This window comes from Candida margitis (assembly GCF_024628925.1).
Source record: "Candida margitis strain CBS 14175 chromosome Unknown scaffold6, whole genome shotgun sequence".
In the NCBI taxonomy this organism is placed as follows: Eukaryota; Fungi; Ascomycota; class Pichiomycetes; order Serinales; family Debaryomycetaceae; genus Lodderomyces; species Lodderomyces margitis.
This window is the reverse complement of record NW_026261776.1, coordinates 208,123-227,270: the sequence shown is the minus strand read 5'-3', so window position 1 is coordinate 227,270 and position 19,148 is coordinate 208,123. Positions and strand designations below refer to the sequence as shown.

At 38.9% G+C, this 19,148-nt stretch overlaps 11 protein-coding genes across 11 annotated transcripts; 9 read left to right on the top strand and 2 right to left on the bottom strand. All coding sequences in view use genetic code 12, as the record gives it.

The window, feature by feature from the left end:
- Positions 1 to 259: 259 nt before the first annotated feature.
- On the top strand, positions 260 to 1,708 carry CANMA_001539 (sterol esterase; the record flags this gene model as incomplete). Its single annotated transcript, XM_051813517.1, has 1 exon — positions 260 to 1,708. One exon carries the CDS (start codon positions 260 to 262, stop codon positions 1,706 to 1,708), a length of 1,449 nt encoding a protein of 482 aa, XP_051672897.1.
- An 847-nt stretch (positions 1,709 to 2,555) lies between these two features.
- On the top strand, positions 2,556 to 3,563 carry CANMA_001538 (trifunctional uridine nucleosidase/nicotinamide riboside hydrolase/nicotinic acid riboside hydrolase; the record flags this gene model as incomplete). The annotated part of the gene is made up of 1 exon (XM_051813516.1): positions 2,556 to 3,563. One exon carries the CDS (start codon positions 2,556 to 2,558, stop codon positions 3,561 to 3,563), a length of 1,008 nt encoding a protein of 335 aa, XP_051672896.1.
- A 191-nt stretch (positions 3,564 to 3,754) lies between these two features.
- Positions 3,755 to 4,489, bottom strand: CANMA_001537 (uncharacterized protein; the record flags this gene model as incomplete). Its single annotated transcript, XM_051813514.1, has 1 exon — positions 3,755 to 4,489. The coding sequence occupies one exon, from the start codon at positions 4,487 to 4,489 to the stop codon at positions 3,755 to 3,757; it is 735 nt and encodes a 244-aa protein (XP_051672895.1).
- Positions 4,490 to 5,302: 813 nt separating this feature from the next.
- CANMA_001536 (uncharacterized protein) lies at positions 5,303 to 5,644 on the top strand (the record flags this gene model as incomplete). Its single annotated transcript, XM_051813513.1, has 1 exon — positions 5,303 to 5,644. One exon carries the CDS (start codon positions 5,303 to 5,305, stop codon positions 5,642 to 5,644), a length of 342 nt encoding a protein of 113 aa, XP_051672894.1.
- A 212-nt stretch (positions 5,645 to 5,856) lies between these two features.
- Positions 5,857 to 7,161, top strand: CANMA_001535 (uncharacterized protein; the record flags this gene model as incomplete). Its single annotated transcript, XM_051813512.1, has 1 exon — positions 5,857 to 7,161. The coding sequence occupies one exon, from the start codon at positions 5,857 to 5,859 to the stop codon at positions 7,159 to 7,161; it is 1,305 nt and encodes a 434-aa protein (XP_051672893.1).
- A 39-nt stretch (positions 7,162 to 7,200) lies between these two features.
- Positions 7,201 to 8,193, bottom strand: PHO86 (Pho86p; the record flags this gene model as incomplete). Its single annotated transcript, XM_051813511.1, has 1 exon — positions 7,201 to 8,193. The coding sequence occupies one exon, from the start codon at positions 8,191 to 8,193 to the stop codon at positions 7,201 to 7,203; it is 993 nt and encodes a 330-aa protein (XP_051672892.1).
- Positions 8,194 to 9,129: 936 nt separating this feature from the next.
- Positions 9,130 to 10,632, top strand: CANMA_001533 (uncharacterized protein; the record flags this gene model as incomplete). Its single annotated transcript, XM_051813510.1, has 1 exon — positions 9,130 to 10,632. One exon carries the CDS (start codon positions 9,130 to 9,132, stop codon positions 10,630 to 10,632), a length of 1,503 nt encoding a protein of 500 aa, XP_051672891.1.
- A 469-nt stretch (positions 10,633 to 11,101) lies between these two features.
- CANMA_001532 (uncharacterized protein) lies at positions 11,102 to 12,994 on the top strand (the record flags this gene model as incomplete). Its single annotated transcript, XM_051813509.1, has 1 exon — positions 11,102 to 12,994. One exon carries the CDS (start codon positions 11,102 to 11,104, stop codon positions 12,992 to 12,994), a length of 1,893 nt encoding a protein of 630 aa, XP_051672890.1.
- A 132-nt stretch (positions 12,995 to 13,126) lies between these two features.
- On the top strand, positions 13,127 to 14,497 carry APM4 (Apm4p; the record flags this gene model as incomplete). Its single annotated transcript, XM_051813508.1, has 1 exon — positions 13,127 to 14,497. The coding sequence occupies one exon, from the start codon at positions 13,127 to 13,129 to the stop codon at positions 14,495 to 14,497; it is 1,371 nt and encodes a 456-aa protein (XP_051672889.1).
- Positions 14,498 to 14,760: 263 nt separating this feature from the next.
- PRS5 (ribose phosphate diphosphokinase subunit) lies at positions 14,761 to 16,140 on the top strand (the record flags this gene model as incomplete). The annotated part of the gene is made up of 1 exon (XM_051813507.1): positions 14,761 to 16,140. The coding sequence occupies one exon, from the start codon at positions 14,761 to 14,763 to the stop codon at positions 16,138 to 16,140; it is 1,380 nt and encodes a 459-aa protein (XP_051672888.1).
- Positions 16,141 to 16,599: 459 nt separating this feature from the next.
- On the top strand, positions 16,600 to 18,909 carry PMT4 (dolichyl-phosphate-mannose-protein mannosyltransferase; the record flags this gene model as incomplete). Its single annotated transcript, XM_051813506.1, has 1 exon — positions 16,600 to 18,909. One exon carries the CDS (start codon positions 16,600 to 16,602, stop codon positions 18,907 to 18,909), a length of 2,310 nt encoding a protein of 769 aa, XP_051672887.1.
- Between the last annotated feature and the right edge of the window lie 239 nt (positions 18,910 to 19,148).

Genomic DNA, 19,148 nt, shown 5'->3' with positions numbered 1-19,148 from the left:
TTTTTCGGGCTTCTGAACAACCTTGAACCTGCTGGTGTAGGTTCTTTGCGTATGTCAACTAGCCTGAATCACCTGTCCATTTTATTGAACATGTAATCGTGTCTATAAAAAGTTAGCTTTAACTATGTATTACGAAATCAATTACATAATCACTTACACGGTTAACATTTTTGTGTAATATTTACTTTTCGTCATCTCCGCGATTTGCAAACTGTCTCTTGAACGAACAATTGCTTGACGGGATTAATAGAGGATAACTATGCCAATTAAGAAGGAGAAAACTGGTCCCAGTGCATGGAGTACAAAGTACAACTGGTTTCAGAAGTATGCCCTAATATTTATTAGCTCCTTCTGTTCCGTTCTATACTCCACTATTTTATGTACTGGAGCAATAGCCCACAACTGTTATCAAGCTATTACGGGCGAGAATAAGTTAAAGCCACCGGACATTGAAGTGAGAGGCCACGGGTATGTACCCAGGCAAGCTTTTGAAGACATGAAGACTCTCAAGGCTACAGACGATTTGCAATACTACGTTCAAGCATTGGGTTTAGATTTAGAACAGTACGATGTCACGACATCTGATGGGTATATTCTTATGTTGCACCATATTATAGACCCAAAGGAGACACAAGAACAGCGAGATTTGAGAAAGCCTGTATTTTTGCAGCACGGACTTTTGTCGTGCTCCGGTACGTTTATAGCAAGCGGACGTAATTCATTGGCTTATTACTTTCACGAGCAAGGCAATGATGTGTGGATGGGTAACAATCGATCATGGTTCAAGGCAAGGCACTCAACTATGAAAGGCAACTTGTACAACAGCGAGTTGTACTGGAAATGGGGGATGAAAGAGTTGGCTTATCTGGACTTGCCTGCAATGATCGAAACAGTAATGAGCATGAAACCAAAGCATGAAAAGTTAACTTTGTTTGGCCATCTGCAAGGTGGTCTTCAAAGTTTCCTCATGTTGCTGCATCCACAATTTTCATTTATCCACGAAAAAATTGACTTATTTGTACCGTTGGCACCAGCAATTTACCCGGGTCAATTATTTTACACGCGATCATTCATTGAAATACTTGTCAAGTTCCCCAAGTCTGCGTGGACTTTTGTATTTGGATTCTGTGCTATGCTTCGAAACTTGTGTCTTGTCCGTGATTATATCGCCCAAACGTGGTTGTTTGGCAAGCTATCCTATTACATGTTCAAATTCTTATTTGGCTGGAGTGCTCGAAACTGGGGCGATGATCAATTTGTCTGGCACATTCTTTTTATTTTCAACATGAGCTATGTGTCAGTAGAGTTGATGCAGTATTATTTGGCTAAATTTGCACCGGGGGGGTTTGTGGAGATGTTGCAACCAAAGGAAACGTATTTTAATGGTGAGCATTACTCTGAAAACACATACAAATCTAACGATTCAGATATGACCTTCCCATTCCACAGCTCTTGGTTTAAGGAAACTTGCAAGGTGCCAATATTAATATTTGTTGGTGGCGATGACTATCTCGTTGATGGAAAGCGGTTAATCTCACATATGCAACATTATGAACCGGAATATATCGAAGGAGAAAATTTGAAACACTTTGAAATCCCCACGTATAATCACTTAGATGTTTGCTGGGCTGAAGACGTTATTGGGACTATTGGATACGCGGTGAGCAAAGAGTGGGAAAGAATGGAGGCAAATAGACAAGAAGACTGAATGAAAAAATGACTATTAGTGGTGAAATACCTGGGCAGTAGATAGGGACATAGTTTGCCTATGTCATTATTGTAGAGTGTATTTATATATTAATTAGATGTACAAATTTATCCCGGGTGGATCTCTATACTGTAGATTTTGTAAAGCGCAAATTTGACACAGGAACAAGAAAAAAAATAACGGCGTCGAGAGATACTAAAAAGTGAGAATCAACGAGCCAGTTTTAAGTCTCATAACCTGCAGCCTCATTTAGGGAGCATTCACTTCATGTGCGATTCATATACTCTATTTAGTTAAACAATATTCATAACTTAATCATTATTCATGAATGCAGTAGGGTTGTTGCCACCTTTTTACAGGCTGTCCACAAAAGCGCAACTTTTCTGTACGTGGCGAATCACTCTTTCTGCGGTCAACCATAAAATTTACGTAACCTAACACCCAATTGTATTATCTTGCAATTGTCATGAGCAAAATGTTCTGTTGCAAAGCTTTAAAGCTATTGGTGAATTTGTTTCTAAAAATCAGATACAAATGCTTTTCCGACCCCGACTTTTGACAAAAATCATTTTTGTGTTGCATGACCTGCATGATGTTAAAGTAAAATATTTTTTTTATTTTCTTCTTTTTCTCCAAATTTAACCCACGTTGAAATTCTAACCACACTTTTTTACCATTTTTCATTTTTTTTTTCTTCTTTTCAAAATCCACTCCAGGTAACAGCATTGTGGTATACTGTTGAAGCTTTGCTAATATAATCAGACTACTTTTCTACCTAGTATCCTGTGTTTTTTGAATCTACAAAGAAAAACAGGCTTGATTCAGAAGTTTGACAGCTAACACAGTTATGACAAAACAACAAATCCCAATTTGGCTTGACTGCGACCCCGGTAATGATGACGCATTTGCCATATTGTTGTCCATATTCAATCCTCGCTACAAGTTGTTGGGGATATCAACTGTACACGGGAATGCACCATTAAGTATGACGACTCATAATACGTTAGCGGTGTTGGACCTATTGAATATTTTTAAAGTGAAGGTCTACAAGGGGGAAGAGAGACCCTTAATAAACCTGCCTCGTTATGCTTTGGATGTCCATGGTGTAACAGGCATTGGAGGCGTGGAGTTACCCAAAACATCAATTAATAAACGTGTTACTTCTGTTTCTTATGTCGACGCACTAAGGGACGCTATAGAAGCAAACGCGCATGAAATATGCCTTGTTGCTACTGGAACAATGACAAATATATCTCTTTTGATTGAAAAGTACCCTGATGTTATTGACAAAATAAAGTATATCTCGGTGATGGGAGGTAGTTTTGGTATGGGGAATGCTACTCCGTATGCCGAATTCAATTTCCATACCGACCCCCACGCGATCAAAGCAGTCGTGGACAAGTTACAGGATAAAATGATCCTATCGCCATTGAACCTCACCCACAAGATTATTGCTACTGCTGATATTCGTAATCAAATTTACAATGAAGATGATGAAACCAAAAATAGCCCTTTAAGGAAAGCTTTCTATGACATCTTGATGTTTTATAGCAAGGCTTATGCTATGTTGGAAGATATGAACACTGGTCCTCCATTGCACGACCCAGTAGCAGTTTATAGCTTGTTGCCAATAGTCGATGGAAATTGTGCTGAATACGGCTATAAATACTTACGGAGGAAATTGGATGTGGTAATCGGTGGTCCGCACGAAGGAGAAAGCATAATTGTTAATAAGCTGGTGCCACTTGACGAGTCAGAGAATGAGGGTGTATATATCGGAGAGAGCCTAGATGCTAAAAAGTTTTGGAACTGTATGTTAGAAGCATTAAACACGGCTGAATTGAATTTGAAATAGACATTTTAGAGATAAAAGTACACGAATATTGTTCCTACGTCAAGCTAGGAGGGAAGGCTCGTACGTTCCTTAAATATATCTCTTCTGTATACTCTAACATAAATAAAAAAATCTAAAATGGTCTATGTGATATCTAAAAAAAAGGGCCTATGTAGTGGCAGGATCGACATGTTGTGTGTAAATACCCTCACTTACATGTCAGCACCCTGTTCGTCCACTGGGACGGTAAACGCACCAGACAAGAAAATTGATGGTTCATGGATGTTGTGATGTTGATAACTCAACACACCAACTCCACCAGCATCTAACATTAACTTGGGGTCGTGGTTGATTTCGACTTGTACCCATCTGGCAACAAGACATCTCAAGATGTGACCATGGGCAACAACAATAATATCGCTGGGTTCACCATTCTCTAATGCCTTGACATGGATCAGTTTTAACTTGTTGATAAAACGGTCTACTCTTTCAGTAACTTGTTTGTAGTTTTCACCACCTTCACAACCATCTCTCCAAATCAGCCATGTGCGATCGCATGTATCAAGGCCCCTTTCTAACCTAGATTGTCTAATTGCAGCTGTTTTTTTCCCCTCGTAATCACCATAATCCCATTCTCTGATATCGTCATCGTACTCAATAGGGATTTTGTCTCTAATTTCGGATGGCACAGCTTCCAAGATCAACTCAGTGGTGTGTCTTGCCCTGCGTCTTGGACTGGAGAAAATCTTGGTAATGTTTTCCGGCTTGATCATATTTGTAGGAGATGATCCAATTAAGCACTCACCAGTCTTTTTCATCTGCATCTCTCCAAATGGGGTTAAGTCAAGGTCGGTGATAGACGTGTGTTGCCCACTTTTTGACCATTCTGTTTGACCATGGCGCACAAATATAATTCTCGGGTCTTTAAATTTACGTTCTGTTGACATACTGAAGGGGAGTGTCCAAGAGCTTTAGCTGTTCTTTTAATCTCAGTGGTGGTAGTTCTAATGTGTCACTCTTGAGAGAAAGTAAAGTGTGGGTTTTTGTTGGGTAATGGGCAATTCGAAGAAGATTTTCAGATTGCGGAAAAATGGCATAATGTGGTGCAAAACCAAACAACAACAAGAACGTGCTGGCTTCGGCTTTAATAAGTGTGTATTCTAGGTTATGATGTAGTCTAAAACGGAATATGAGGAACGGGTAAAGACTTGTTTTTAGTAAAGTCGAAGCGTAGCAAGTAAATTCTACAAATCATTCGACGTCTAGTTCCCAATATGTGCCGTTATATGCAAGAGAAGAAATTAAAATTTATAACCGTTGAAGCGTATATTCGTGGGACTGATACGCTGTTTGAACTTACAAGGTATATGGCAGTGATATACCACTCAAGCAAGCCTCAGTAATAAGTATACTTATCATTAATGTCGATTTTGAAACCTCGCCAACGCAGATCAGTGTAAACATGTCTGCGCTCTCACTTATTGGCCAATCAGTTTATGAACAGGTAGCGCTGGGCATCGTTACTACTATGTATTCCAAAATCTAGTAAAGTCCAAAAGCTGAGAGAAGATCTTCTGGGAGTGTCAAGAAATAGATTTAATGGTAATCTAGTTCTCTATTTGTTCCGGTAAAATAGGTGTCAAAAACTTGCGTGAATCTCCTCTCTATCAACCAATCTAAGAGAGATCTCGCAAAGAAAAATTTCACAATATCATCTCTCACATAATCTTATCCAACAACTATCCCTCGCAGATCAAACGATGAGCTCCCCCAAAGCACAGCTAACTCAAAAGATAATATCAGTGTTGAAAACTTTGCCCAATGAAAGGTTGAAGCCCTATGCCTCATTCAAGGAATCACAGCTAAAAAGATTTGAAGATCGAGATGTGGTATCGTCGATTTCTGAACAAGATTTGAAGTTACAGTTTATAGCTTTAAAAGAGCTTGTCAATGATAAATACAAGAACCATTATAAACTAGATGATAAACTATTGAAGCCAAAGGGTAATCCAGAGTACTATAATCGGTTGATGAGTGAAATTAAAGGAGAAAAGAGAGAATCGTTGCTTACGGCTATGAGAACTATAGTATTTGGGAAATGAATCAACTGCTGGGCCACACCTTTTCTTTACTTGTAAATAGGGTTTTCTAAATATATACGGCTTGACTTGTTTATTACAGACCTATGATTGGATTAATGTGAAAAGAGCTGACATAAATTGCGTGCGTGTCATTTTTCGCAAAAGTTCCTTCGGAAAAGCATAGAACAATACTCTTTAAAACGCATTCTTATTTTTTTGACAGCTTCAACTACATGTCATTCAAGGGTAATGTTCAGCGGTCAAAGCCGCTACAATCACTATTGGTGTTGGCGGGATGTGTTACTATATTCATCTGTTACTATTTGAATATTTTTGATTTCTTGTATCCATCATCATCAACATATACTCCAGAGGAAATCAATACATTGTTGCAGAACAAAGAGTCAAACATTGTTGCCTTGAAGAAAACGGAATTAACGGCACAAGGATTAGCCAAGCCATTTCTAGACGATTCGCATTTCCATGTCAGGAATTGGGAGCTAAACGGGAATCCATTGGTTGAAAACAATGAATACATTAGATTGACATCGTTGGTCCCCCACACCGCTTCCAACATGTTTAGTAGAATGCCAATACAGGCTGAGTCATTTGAAATGGAGTTGACTTTCCATATCCACAACAGTGAAGTCAAGCATGGCTTGGTGGGTGATGGATTAGCGGTGTGGTTTTTGGACAAACCTAGCGACATTGGCGATGTATTTGGAGTTCGCAATGAGTTCAATGGGCTAGGAATTATGATGGATACATACAAAAACGGAAAACGTGGTCAGTTTCCCTATGTAAATTTAATGATGGGTGATGGACGAACTCGCTATAATAAGGCTACTGACGGGTATGAAACTCGATTGGCAGGGTGTCTGGCCAAAGGTCTTTTGAATCCTGCTTCTAAGGAAACAAAAATGAGATTGGTTTATATTAAAAATGGGTACTTGTCTATCGATTTCAACTACAATGGTAAACATGAAGATTGGTTAAATTGTGTCACACTTACTGATGTCCAGTTGCCATTTATCAAGTTCCTTGGTTTGAGTGCCGAAACAGGACAATTGTTTGAAAATGTAGACATATTGGAAAACAAGATATATGCGTTATACAAACCCAACGGAGGATTTGTTGAATCCATTGATGAATTGAATGACTTGATTAAGGAGCAGAATGAATACGAACAGGAAACGATCAATTTAGCAGGTATCAATGATCAAGTGAATCAAGAATCGAAAAGAAAAGGAGGCAGGAATAGGGCAATCAAAAAGAAGTTGAGCACTGAACGTCGAAAGACTTTGAGTCGATTGAGGAATGCTGAAAAGAGAATTAAAGAAAGGGAAAGAAAAGAAAGGTTGGAAAAGTATGGAGATCCCGATGCCACGTTTATCAAGAGACTTGTTGGAAAAACCCTTTGGCTAGTTAAAGTTTTCATATACATCATCATAAGTGTGGTTTTGATTTGGATCGTGTGGATTGTCATTAGAGTCCAAAGGCAAAAGAGAAGGAAAAAGACTGCTGGTTTGTTAGACTAAAAATAAAATTACATACCTATTTTACCAGTTAAACATTAATTAGTGTCTTCTTTTTCTAACTTGATCTTTTTCAAGTAAATCACTTTCTTTGAGTAAATCAACATCATCTTTTTCCGTGGTCAACAAAATCCCAAAAGTATCTCTTTTAAGACCAAGAAGTTTGTGCAAAACCTCTTGGTACCCTTTCAAAGTAGGACTGAATGGGTTCAACTCGTACGATGAATTAAAGATTCTAAATCCGGAGCTGAACAAAGTTTTCTCGAATTTTTTGTCAAATGAATAAGCATCTGTAACAATCAATATAGTTCCATTCTTGACCTTGGAATTCTTCAGAGTTAAATAAGTCTGATACAATTCTCTTGATCTTAAAACTGCCCATTCAATCAACATCTGATCAAAATCAATCTTGTTGAAAACTTTCCTCACATGGAGACCAGTGATTTGAACAATAAAATTTTCTGGCGTCGATTGCTCCCAATCGGGTTTGATTGTAGCTATAGCAATTGGTTGGTCTCTGTAAATTACCAATTCCGAATTCTTTCCCTCTTTCAAGAGCGGCGTTTTAGGATCCTGAGCAAATTCTTTGATGTCAAACCCAAAAGTAAAGTCACAGTATTTCTGAGCAACATATCGATCGGTAATGGTGCCAACTTCGTCACCTAAAATAAATGAAAAAAATCCAAAGATTCCAAAAACACTGGCAATCAAAGGTGCAACCGAAATTACGTGAAAGGCAAAATCTCTCTTGTTCCTCGATGCAATTGTATAAAACTCAACCAAATTGTCACTAATTTCAAAGTAATCCCACAACGAATAAACCAAAATGGATGGGAAAATTAACGAATACAAGGCTATTGAATAGGGGTGCCATATGACATATCGAGTCAAATTAGCTTGCGATTGCTTGTAGCGATCTCCATGTAAAGTTATTGCTGCTTTCGCCAATTCAGGAGTCAATGGTGACTTTTTCAACGTCGATGGGACATTTACATCCAATGGTGCATTCAAGTCAATATGTTTTTGGGTCACCATAGTTATAGAGGAAGTGTAAGGGAGGTGCAGCTAGGCGACTGTGAAATTTCAATTACCCTGAACTCGACAAGAAGAAGTGATCAATATGTAGAAACAAAATTTGTCAATCGATGACCTGTTCGGGCTTTTATTGGAGATGAGATGAATATAAATAGAATCGCCTCATTGTTTCACGCCTTTTAAAAAGCATTTTCTTTGTGTCGCTTAATTAAAGTGGAAAGAAATCAAATAAATTACGCACGTGGCCTGTTTCCTATTCAGGAACAAAGGGTGAGGCTCATGTTTGTACTGAGTGAAATGGCTAATACAGGTCGCCTTTATTAACACACTATACCCCCAGAGTTGAGTCACTTTCATAATATATATTATCCCCTTTGTTATCTGTCATTATTTATTTTCTTTTTTTAAAAACAAAGCAAGTTGCATAAACCCACATTGAGGGGGAGTGAAAAGAGAGCTCTACAGAAAAATAGCCGTTGTATGCGTTTAGCAGCCAGTACTAACATCTTGGAACAGAGAATGGTATCTTGTATTTCCAAAAAAAAACCATTACATAGATTTTCATTTTGTAGATGTTCCTTCTTGTAACACTTCACCGACAATCAACTCCACCGCGTTAGTGTCCAGTTATCGGTATATTTCCAATCGTCCCCATATAATTTTCATCTATCTCGAAAGTGTCTAATATGTTACACCACTCTTTTTCTATCTTTTAATTAATTTTGATTTGTCCTGCTTATAAAGTGTTTCCCGTTGTGGAAACTGTGGCTGCAAATTGCAAATCACAAATTTAATTTTCCACTTTTTCTTTTTCCATTTAGCCACTCTTATCAAACAAAAGGGAACATCAGTTGATCAAAGCCATAAGAGAAGTACTATATATAACTTCAAACTTTAGAACTCCATTTCGTTCTTTTCAATCAATTCCAACCAACCATGCCTTCCATCTCCAACTTAAATTATGAAACACCAGTTATGTTGCCCTCTTTGCAGGTTGAAACTGTTGCTATTATAGGCGGAGGCGCTTCAGGAGCGATTACCTTGGACAGTTTACTAAAAGAGCCAAATTCGAAAATTAAACAAATCACCATCTTTGAGAGACAGCAGAAAGTAGGTGGTGTCTGGTATTTCAATCCTGACACAATACAAACTCCTAACCATATAGTCAAAGCAGGTAATATCAACTTTCAAAATGACCCACAATTGGAAAACCCCTTTCACGATCACAAGTACACACGAAAGTTGATCCTACCAAAGAATACACAAGAAAGGTTCATTCAAACCCCTAGTTATTACGGGATAAAAACCAACATTATTGAGAAAATGATGACATATAGTGACGCCAATACATGGCCAGTGGAGGGCAATGACGAAGAGAGAAAATATGTTGTGGGAACTGTTGTTCAAGAATATATTGAAAAATATATTGATCGGAATTTGAACGATGCGAGGGTCAGTTTGAAATTAGCGTCAACCGTGGAAGATGTGGAAAGAGTCGGCAGGGATGATGATGCCGCTGTGCCATATAGATTTAAATTGACGGTTCGAGAACAATACGATGATAAACATGATTACTGGTACCAGCGAGAGTTTGACTCCATCATTGTTGCAACAGGTCATTACCATGTCCCTTACATTCCTAGTGTACCTGGTTTAAACACCTTGCAAGAAAAGTTTCCTAACGTAGTTCAACATGCAAAATTTTATCGTGATTCAGATTCATACAAAGACAAAACGGTAATTGTGGTTGGTTCGCGTGCTTCCGGTAGTGATTTGACCAAGTTTGTCGCTAGGGAACCAGGAACTAAAGTTTACCAATCTATTCGCAACTACGATCGCACCAAAGTGCTTTCAACGAGACCTAATGTGACGAGTAAACCAGTTGTTGAGGAATTTCAACTACCTGATTCAGAGGACTCAAAGATAATTGTCAAGTTCTCCGATGGATCGACTGTTACCGATCCTGATCATATAATTTACTGTACAGGATATTTATTCTCATACCCATTTTTGGATCGATTATTTGACAAAACGCTTACCAACGAAGGTATCACGGTTTCAAACCTATACCAACACACATTCATCATCAACGAGCCGTTAATCACCATTGTTGGTGTCCCTATAGATGGAGTCTCGTTTAGAGTATTTGAATATCAGGCTATTATAGTGGCCCGATATTTGACAGGTAAGATTGAGTTGGTTTCACGCAACAAGCAGCTTGAATGGATTAAGCACAGATACGAGTTGAAGGGGAATTCTAGGTTGTTTCACACGATTGGTGTTACTGACGCTTTGGAATATGCACGAACCTTGACACAATTAGGTCAGGTCCTGGAAAAGACGAGGGTTGGGCGTCAGTTTCCTCCAATGACAGAGGAAGATATAACTTTGTATAGAGAGGCAGGGGAGAGATTGCGAAAGTTCTGGGATGAGAGATAGTTTTTTGACTTTAAACAAGCGTATTATAGTTATATATTTAATGAATTTGAAATCTTCTATCTTTTGAGCAAAATTGATGCAAAATTCTCTTGTTGCAAAAACTTTAGAAATAACTTAAAAAACCTGCACCTTGCATCGTCATCATTGAAGTAATCAAGACAGCGCTGTGTTGTTTAGCTGTTGCATATGATCCTTTAATACATTGATTTTTGAAGGAATATTCATAAAAATAGGTCCAAAAAAAACTAGCGTCGCCCGGTTTCGATCCGGGGACTTCAGGGTTATGAGCCCTGCACGCTTCCACTGCGTCACGACGCTTTTTTATAAGAAAAAAGGAGTCTATGAGTAACACATGAGTTTCTAAACTATCACGGGCTGAAATATTTTGCTAGTGATGAGTCAGTGCTTTTTCTTTTTCAATCATGCAATGCCTTCTACTACACCATTTACTTTACATACATCCAAGAACATGTCAGAGGCTGAATCTATATACATTCCGATACCACATTTCCCCCCATTTAAGCTCCGGTCGTCGATGATCGACAAGGATCCCGTTATTTGGGCTCACTTGTTGGAAGCTTACATCAAGTTGATTCAACTCATGCTAGACCCTCAATCGCCAAAGCTCAGTGTTAAATCACAACAGCAATTGCAATTATTTTTGAAGGTGTACTTAAAAGAAACAAGCGTTGAAGGGGATAGAATTTTTTCATTAGGATCGATCAATCCAGATATCAAACGAAACACAGAAACTTTGCGATCATATGTGTTCCAATTAATCAAGAACTTCAGTTTTGTAAAGTTGAACATGACTGGAGAAATGATTTGGGATTTTGTTCGAATTTATTCAGAAAAGAATGCACAAACTGTACGTGGCCTAATAGATGGATCTTTTAAGTCAAAGTTTAACGATAATAAAAAATCAGGTAGTATTTCATCAATTCAAGTGTTGCAGAAACACCTTGAAAAATTGATTTCTGAAGGAAAGTTTACATCCAATGATATGACTTGCTTTACGATACTACTAGGGCAACATGTTTCCAAAACAACCTACTCGATGGGATCAAGCAAAACAGTCAACAAGAGTCAAAATAACAGCTTACAGTTTGCCGAAAGTTTTGTTTCGTCACAATGGGTTGAATTTTTGGACCTTGCTTACGCTGATGGGCAAAGCACAAATGCTGAAGCAATTAAGGATGTGATGGTTCTTTCTATTGTCTCATTATCGGCCCCTAAGTTGGCAAAATTAGCCTCGGAGTTGGGAATCTCATCTGTCGACACATTGAACATTGCACCTTTGTATGGTGCAGTCATCACATCGGAAGCTTTGAAGGATTTAATACCAAAATTGGAAGAAAGGTTGCCATTTCTCAAATTCATTAACAAAGATATAGATAACGATTACGATTACGAAGACGAAAATGGTGATTATGAGGAGAATATCGAAGAAATTTCCCTTTTGGTTGATTTATTCCCCCATTTGACAGAGAAAAAAGCAAAGATAGTTTTGAAGGAACATAATGGTGACGTGGAGTATGTGACCAACTTGCTTTTGGAAAATCCTGATCGAATAAATTCGATTGAGGATTGTCTGCCACCACCGCAAATTAAGAAAGGCGAAAATCTCAAGCTAAGCATTCAAAAACGGTCAATCTACGACGAAGATGATATTTCAAAAGGTGATTTTTCTAAAGCTTCTATTGTATTTGGAAAGAAAAAGAAGGAGCGACCCGGATTGGCGAATGACGATTTGAAAAAGAAGACTTTGAATGCAGCATTGAGGTTGATGTACGAAAGCGACGAAGATGAACCAGATGACACATATGATGATCAAGAAAAGACCACAGGTTCAGAATTGGAAGATGACTCCAAGAGAAAGAAGGGAGCAAAGACTACGTCCCCTCCGGATGAAAAGGGAACCGCATTCTCAGCCGTTGATCAAACAGAGCGATATCTATTTAGTTTTTTCAAAAAGCAAGGGTCTGATTCTTTTGCCAAAACTTCGAGAAAGTCCAGTAATCGCCAACAAATAAAAAAGAACACAAATTGGTCTGATGAACAAATTGAAGGTTGGTTGCGCATGCTACTCAAATCTCCCAGAAGGTACAAGATATTAGAGGAAGACTATTTTTACGGCGGCGGAAACCCAAACAGACAACAAAAGATTGAACCAGTTAGTGAAGGAAAAGAAGGACCTTCTTCGAAATCGCCAACTCCTGATACCAACCAACAGTCAAAAGAACAAGTTAAACGCACACATGCAAGAAATGAAAAGAATAAAGCGAGCAAATCAAATCACAATCGGAAATCTCGACATGATAAGAAGTCCAATTTGCAGCTTGTTGGGATGAAGTCGGTATGAGTTGTAGAACTTTTTTATATATATCCGTTCAAATGGTAGCCCTTGCTTTTAGATTATCTCCGAGAAAAAACACTTCCAAACTCTTTTAGATCCCCTTTAACATCCGGCACTTTTGATCCTTCAGAAAGACACATGATAACCGCAATTTTCATATACGATTCCAAAGGAGATATACTTATATCTAAGCTATACAAGGATGAAATAAAGAGAAACATAGCAGATGTTTTTAGAATACAGGTTATCAATCTGGCATCGTCGGGAAGATCGAACCGAGATCAACGCACACCAGTGTTGACTTTGGGATCGACATCATTCATTTACATAAAACTGGGTAATGTGTGGATATGTGCAGTAGCAAGGTCAAATCAAGATTGCTCGGCAATTTTGGAATTCTTGTACAAACTCGAGTCGCTTTTTAGCTTGGTGTTGTGGGAGGACAACAAGAAAAAGTCTCTGCAGCAGAAGCCAACGCTCTCAGATATAGCCATAGTCAATAACTTCCCCCTTTGCTACGACATTTTGAGCGAGGTGTGCGATTATGGATACCCCACGAATATGGATTTGGAGTACTTGAAGAAATACGTTATCGGGTTAAACGAGTCGAATATTGGTATATTTAGGAAGGCTTCTTTCAATCCATTGAAAAAGAGTGCACCGGCGACACCAGCAACACCGAAACACCAAACTGTCACTTGGAGATCTCCAACCATCAAATATAGGAGAAACGAAATATTTTTGAACGTGCAAGAGAAAGTAAATGTATTGATGAACTCTCAAGGTGATGTTCTCCGGAGTTATATCGATGGAGCAATCAAGATGAAGACACATTTATCAGGCATGCCCCAGTGTCGATTCGGATTCAATCAGAACACTATTTTGCTTTCCAATTACGATGTGCCAAACGACGAGAGAGAGGGAGTGGTTGCTTTAGAAGACTCTAAATTCCATCAATGCGTTGAGTTGGGGGCTTTTGAAAACGACCGATCCATTCAATTTATTCCTCCGGATGGTGAATTTCAACTCATGAGTTACAATTGCAGTCAAAATATCAATTTGCCGTTTAAAGTATATCCCCAAATTCAAGAGATTGGAAGAAACAAAATCATTTATAAGATAAGAATGAAATCGTTCCAACCATCGAAACTTCCAGCCACCGAAGTGGTGATGCACATTCCAACACCTCGTGGAGTGGCACTGACAAATATATCCAATTCAAATGGAAAAGCCAAGTTCCATTCAGAAGAGAATGCAATCATTTGGAAGTTCAATAAACTATTTGGAGAACAGGAAAACATATTAACGGCTGAAGTTGAAATAAAAGCACAATCAAATGAGCTTATACAGTGGAGCAGACCGCCGATCACTTTGGATTTTATGGTGGATATGTTTTCTAGTTCAGGGTTGACTGTTCGGTATTTGAAAGTGCAAGAAAAGGCTAATTACAAAACAGTGAAATGGGTTCGTTATACAACGTTGTCGGGCTCATATGAAATTAGATATTAGTGTCCTATGAGAAGCACTTTATACAGGGAATGTTGTTGTAGTTAAGATCAACTTAAAACATATTCCTCATTAAAATACGCGTAGAATGTTCTTTCTACCCTTGGATATGGCATCGTTGTCTACATTGCACACAACTCTGCGTGTTCAGGTAGATAAGCATATCTTCCTTTGCTCTGTTTGGCTAATCCACTCTGTGTGATGGAGGGAAAAAAAACAAAAAAAAAAAATTGGGGTCTTCTCCATCGCTCCACGTTTTTAATCTTATGCTGACACAAGCTACAATGAGAGATATTGTGGTGCTTGGTGGATCTTCACATCCTCTCCTTACAAAGACAATCTGTCGCAACTTGACAATTGAACCCGGTGAGCTTGACTCTCATAAGTTTGCCAACGGTGAAACTTCCATAATTGTCAAAGATAGTGTTAGGGAAAAAGATGTCTTCATAGTTCAAAGTGGATGTGGGCATGTGAACGATACATTCATAGAGCTACTTATTACTATAGCGGCTTGTAAAACTGCAAGTGCCAAAAGAGTGACAGCAGTGTTACCGTTGTTTCCATACTCACGACAACCTGATGTGCCATTCATGCCTAATAGCACGGGGGCCCCCAGTGTCTCAACAACAAAGGAAACTTACACCTTTGAAAGTGCACCAAGTACTCCAAAGCCGTTGTCTAAAAATGACAACAGAGACTTTTTTAATAATGCTGGTGAAACCAATGTCAACACCGGGAATATAAACAAAGAGAATCCTAGAATGGATAAGATAAAGCATCCCCAGCCAGCAAGATATACTCCGAAATCAGTGATTACCAATTCTGCAGCAACACATTTTTTGCCCCAGATCGATGCTCAAGGAAAGACTGACAGTGGATACAAACAATGGATCTCGCCTAACGGAACATTGATCGCTAATTTACTCACCACCGCTGGTGCTGATAGAGTAATTACCATGGACTTGCATGATCCGCAATTCCAGGGGTTTTTCAACATACCAGTTGATAACTTGCACTCAAGACCGATAATGAAACGCTACATTACCGACTACATACCTAATTACCGTGAATGTGTGATTGTGAGTCCAGATTCCGGAGGAGCCAAACGTGCTACAGCCATTGCCGACTCTATTGGATGCACATTTGCTCTTATTCACAAAGAAAGAAGAGCCAAATTGCCCAAAGGACCACCACAGACACCATCCTCGACGAGCAGTACCTTTTTAACTTCGGATTTGACACAAACCACCGCCACTCCTCAATCTCCATATCACCAGAATACTCCCAAGATGGTGGCTACAACCATGTTAGTTGGTGACGTCAAGGATAAAGTTTGTGTTTTGATTGATGATTTGGTGGATACTTCGTACACAATCACAAGGGCGGCAAAACTACTCAAGGACGAAGGAGCCAAGTATGTTTACGCTTTAGTCACACATGGAATATTCAGTGGGGACGCTATCAATAGAATCAGAATGAGTCAAATAGACAAAGTTGTCACGACAAACTCCGTTCCTCAGAGTGAAAATGTGGCAATCTTGAAAGACCGGATGGAGGTTTTGGATGTCAGCAGAATATTTGCCGAGGCAATTAGACGGATTAATAATGGAGAAAGTGTAAGCATGTTGTTTGATCACGGCTGGTGATGCAAGCAGATTCAGCTGTGACAGAATAGGATGTATGTTTCGCTTTATGTATAGACTCAGATCAACTTTTAGTAAAGTAATATTGCACCAGCTGTAGAATAGAACGCTTTTGCGAAAAAAGAAAGTGTGTTATTGGTTCAAGCATCTCTGTAGAATTTTCAAATTTGACATTAGCAAGGCTTTTGAAATGGGTGCTGTACAGTTTCATTGAGTCGTGCATTGCCTCAGTAAAACAGCGTTAAAGGCTGACGTGTTTTTGTGCTTTGGTTTACATTTGTTCAAATTTTATTTTTCAGATCCAATCGCTGTTCAAAATATTCGGATCGTTAGCTAACCATTTCGGTCAAACTACTACCTTCTACACGGTTATCAAGCCATTCAAGACCAATTGATACTATAAACTGAAGTTCAAGAGCGTCATTTGCTTTGATTTAAATTTCATATCAATTGTACAGGTAAATGTCCCAATCAGTTAAGAAAAGGACAGGTACTGGAAAGAGGGCCCAAGCGGCCTCTGAGACAGTGGCCGATATTCCAGTTATTGAACACAGCAGCAACGCGAAAAAGAAAAATCAGGCTACTAAAGAAGTAAATGCATTCGAGACACCAGCCGAAAGTGAGCCTGAATACAAGTATTGGATAGCATTATCTATTGTCACTGCCCTTGCATTCTACGTCAGGTTCGTTAAATTGGGTACCCCCAACAAAGTTGTCTTTGATGAAGTTCACTTTGGAAAATTTGCTTCGTATTACTTGGAACGCACATACTTTTTTGATCTACACCCACCTTTTGCCAAGTTGTTGATTGCGTTTGTGGGGTGGTTAATTGGCTACAATGGTCGTTTCAAGTTTGATGCTATTGGAGACTCCTATATTGAAAACAATGTCCCTTACATCGCATATAGAAGTTTGCTGGCTATCCAAGGAACAGCCGTTGTGCCAATCATGTTTTTGACCATGAAAACATTGGGATTTAGTGTCACTGCCTGTTTGTTCTCTGGTATCATTGTTTGCTTTGACAATGCTCAAGTAGTGGATAGCAGATTGATTTTGTTGGATGCAACCTTAATATTAAGTGTTGCATTGACTATGTTCAGTTATTGCAAGTTTTCAACGTTTAGGAAACAGCCATTTAGTGAAAAATGGTGGACTTGGCTATTAGCTACAGGAGTTTCATTGTCTTGCGTCATTTCGACCAAGTATGTTGGGGTTTTCACATATTTTACAGTTGGTATTGCTGTTTGTCATGAATTGTGGATCTTGTTGGACTATAAAAAGGGATTAACTTTGCAACAGTTTAGTAAACACTTTTTTGCGAGATTATGGGCTTTGATCATTATCCCATTCATTATTTACTTGACCTGGTTCTACATTCACTTTGCTATATTAACAAAGTCTGGTCCAGGAGACAGTTTCATGTCCTCCGACTTCCAAGAAACGTTGCAAGAATCTCCATTAGCCAGACATTCCAAACAGGTTCAATATTATGACCAAATAACAATCAAACACAAGGAAACTGGTGCATTCTTACACTCACATGAACATGTGTATCCTTTACGTTATGAAGATGGAAGAATCTCGTCAAACAAACAGCAAGTTACCTGTGTTGACAGTGAAAATGCGTCTGCAGATCCAAACAACCAGTGGGAGGTTATTCCTGTAGCTGCGCAAGATGACGGAAAAGCGGGAAAGGATGTTTATACCAACGACGTTGTTAGGTTTAAACATGTGGGAACTGGCGGTTTTCTTTTGACTCACGATGTTGCTTCTCCTTTAAAAGCAACAAATGAAGAGTTCATTGTGGTTTTTGACGACTATGCTGAACAGAGGTACAATGAAACTTTGTTTAGATTGAAGCTCGATGTTCCAGGATCATCGCCCAAGAAACAAAATCAAAGAAAGCAAATAAAGACTTTGGCAACTTCATTGAGAGTTTTGCACATGGATACGGTTGTTGCTATGTGGACCCACGATGACGAATTATTGCCTGAGTGGGGTTTCAATCAGCAAGAAGTGAGTGGTAACAAAAACATAAAGAGCAAAGAGAATGTTTGGACATTCGACTCGATTACCAGTTTGGCGGAGTCTGATCCTAGGAGTAAATATGTGCCAAAGAAGATCAAATCAATTCCATTTTTGAAGAAATGGTGGGAATTGCAAGGCTTAATGTTCCACCACAACAACCAACTTAGTTCAACGCATCCATTTGCATCACAACCCGACTCATGGCCACTAGCATTGAGTGGGGTGTCGTTTTTCAATGATAACGATACTAAGAAGCAAATCTTCTTTGTAGGAAATGTGATTGGTTTCTGGTTGGAAGTTTGCTTGTTGTCGATTTACGTCGGTATAATTTTGGCTGATCAGTTCACAATCAGAAGGGATTACCATTTGTTGAGTAAAAAGGCCAGATCAAGACTATACAACACACTTGGTTTCTTGTTTATTGGCTGGTGCGCCCATTACTTTCCATTCTACTTGATGAATCGTCAAAAATTCTTGCACCACTACTTGCCTGCTCATTTGATAGCCGCTTTATTTGCTGGGGGATTGGTCGACTTCATTTGTTCAAACAACTCAACAGATGCTACCAATGTTGACCAAAAACGCAAAAAGATCAAGATGACATTTTTGGTCGGTACTGCCTCCATTGGTATCATATGGTTCTTTTTCTACTTTAGACCAATTACCTATGGTGATGTTTCCTTGACCCCAGCTGAGGTAAGAGCAAGACAGTGGTTAGATATCAAGTTGCACTACGCTAAGTAATCAACATGAGTGTGTAGAGATCTGAACGTTTAGTAGAGTTGTTTGCGATTACAGAAATATTACTTGTATTTACAATGATGATGTAGTCACTGAAGCCCTAAGAGCCATCTACTTTTGCATTCTCTTACCAGATTTTGTGTAATAATTTAGATGAACAATTTTTTTGTCTTTGCCGTGGCATGTGCCCCAAAGCAGATCCAACCGTGCAGAGTCCCAATTCACACCCCATCCACACCATA